The sequence below is a fragment of the Petaurus breviceps genome, unplaced genomic scaffold, assembly GCF_028583685.1.
Source record: "Petaurus breviceps papuanus isolate PSGF00001 unplaced genomic scaffold, PetGlider_PUasm1.0 90604, whole genome shotgun sequence".
In the NCBI taxonomy this organism is placed as follows: Eukaryota; Metazoa; Chordata; class Mammalia; order Diprotodontia; family Petauridae; genus Petaurus; species Petaurus breviceps.
Window position 1 is genome coordinate 4210976 of NW_027187285.1, and position 2248 is coordinate 4213223.

At 49.1% G+C, this 2248-nt stretch overlaps 1 protein-coding gene across 1 annotated transcript; it reads right to left on the reverse strand.

The window, feature by feature from the left end:
* Positions 1–399: 399 nt before the first annotated feature.
* Positions 400–2242, reverse strand: SOX14 (SRY-box transcription factor 14). The gene has a single exon (XM_069063906.1). The coding sequence runs from the start codon at positions 2112–2114 to the stop codon at positions 1392–1394; it is 723 nt and encodes a 240-aa protein (XP_068920007.1). The 5' UTR covers positions 2115–2242; the 3' UTR covers positions 400–1391.
* Between the last annotated feature and the right edge of the window lie 6 nt (positions 2243–2248).

Below are 2248 nucleotides of genomic sequence, written 5' to 3' on the forward strand. Positions count from 1 at the left end.
TTAAAAATACACAGACTCCTTGATCAAGGATTTAGAACAGTCTTTAGAAAATGTCCATCCCCAGATGTAGACAGGGAAGGGCAGAGATATTTCTCTACCTTAACCATGAGAGAAAAGACAATTCCAAATGTGTAGGGAGCCTCTATTAGAAAAGAAAGAAAGAAAACCTCCAGCAATGTTTGGTACCTGTTACCTTTCTTTCCACTGAGTATATCGACATAGGAATACACTTTCCATATACAGATATACACATAGAGAGATAGCTCTAAGATGCTATCATGGCCCCGAACATCCCTCGGTCTAAATCTACTTAGTCTCTGAATTTTAGACTCTATGATAGGGAAGGAGGCAGGGAGGGTCTGGGCAAACACTACATCTCAGACTGTATGAACACCACAGTTTACTTTTTGAGGACAGATTGTCTTTATTCAAAACGTCTTTGTTCAACAAATGAACAGAGTAACGAGGTTAAAATCCTTCCGGGTACATTTTCTTTTCCAAGACATCGTCAAAAACATATTTCAATGACCACTCAGGATTTTTTTTTTTGCTTTTAAAAAAATCTTTATGATTCTACATCCTGACTTCATAACCCAACGTTCTGTCTAAAGTAAACTTAGGTCTAGCTGCACTGGTTCACACAAATTTAAAGACTATGTGGGTTCTTTTAATTTTCATTTAAAGAAGCAAACACTATCATATCATGGTTTGAAATAGAAATATTTCCCTCTTGTGTAGTTTTAAATTTTTAAGCCGTTTAAAATTCTGACATGGAAAGCAAATGGCGCCTAGTCCTGTCTGATGGCAAACACAGATATCACACAGCTAATTCTGTCTTCAGTGTGCAAAAGAAAAAATATATGTATATTTCTCTATATTATAATACCAGGGCCTGGAAGATTAAAGTCCAAAGCACATCCGAGAATATAGAAGAGAACATAAATAAAAGCGAAACTGCCTACTCCAAAGGGGGTCCAGTCAAAGGTTTGTTTTTGTTTGTTTGGGGGTGGGTGGGTTGCGTGGTTGTCAAAACACTTTCAAGTTTCTGGCACCTGTCTGAGCCTTGAATCCTGGGAGGGCTCCCTCCCCCCGTCCCCTTCCTCCTTCCACCCTCAGGCGAAGAAAGGAAAAGTTGTAAGGGGGGCCGGCAGGGGTTGGGATCCGCCAAATTTCTGTGGTTACAGAGAAGTCCTCGCCCTTGGAACAGGGTGGAGCGGGCGCCAGTGGCTCAGGTGGGCTGGAAGGGCATGGGAGCATAGGGCGAATAATAACACATGCAACCCCCAGCCAACCCGCCCCTGCCCCCACATCCCAAAAAGGTCCGACTGCTTTCGGCAGGGATAGGTCCGGGGAGGGGGGCGAAGATGGGAGCAGGGTGGGGATCAAAGGGGTTACATGGCCGTCGCGTGGGCTGAAGAATAAGGGTCTATTCCAGTCTTGGTCATGCCGGGAAAGAGGATGTAGGCAACTGGGGGCTGCAAACTGGACGCCGACCAGGCAGTACAGTTACAGGGCACCACATAGCCCGGGTTGGTAGGGGATGGGTGGGTGTGGGTGTGCTGGCTGGGGCAGCTGAGACTGCCGAAAGCCCCATTTTGGTAGCCCAAGGTGGACGCGTAGGGCAGCGTGCTGGTCGCCAAGGTGTGAGGGACCTCAGTCATCTTCTGGATGGCGCTGGAACTAAACTGACTGGGGTCCAGGAGGGAGTAAGGTGCCGAGGTGGGGGGCAGGAACGCCCTGGCTTTCTCGGGAGAGCCGAGGAGACTGTCCGTGGTCCCCACGGGCAGGCCGGCTGCCTTGAGGGGATCAGTTTCTCCGAGGTAAGGTAAAGGGAAGACGTACCTGTCCTTCTTGAGCAGGTTCTTAGGCTTACGTCGCGGCCGATACTTGTAGTCCGGGTGTTCCTTCATGTGCTGGGCGCGAAGCCTCTTGGCCTCATCGATGTAGGGGCGCTTCTCCGCTTCGGAGAGCAGTTTCCACTCGGCCCCTAGACGTTTGCTGATCTCTGAGTTGTGCATCTTGGGGTTCTCCTGGGCCATCTTCCTTCTTTGGCCCCGGGACCATACCATGAAAGCATTCATGGGTCTCTTGATATGATCGGTGGGCTTGGACATGGTCCCGTAGGCTGGGGGATAGGGGGAATAGGAGTTTCTTCAGTGATGAGACCGAGTCTCTCAGTCTTTCTCTCCTTTCTCCCACTTCCTCTCTCTCCTCTCTCCCTCTTGCTTTCTTGAGTGGAGGGGGGGGG

Coding starts and splice junctions, on each gene's coding strand:
- SOX14 (XM_069063906.1), bottom strand. CDS start 2,114: ATGTCCAAGCCCACCGATCATATCAAGAGACCCATGAATGCTTTCATG.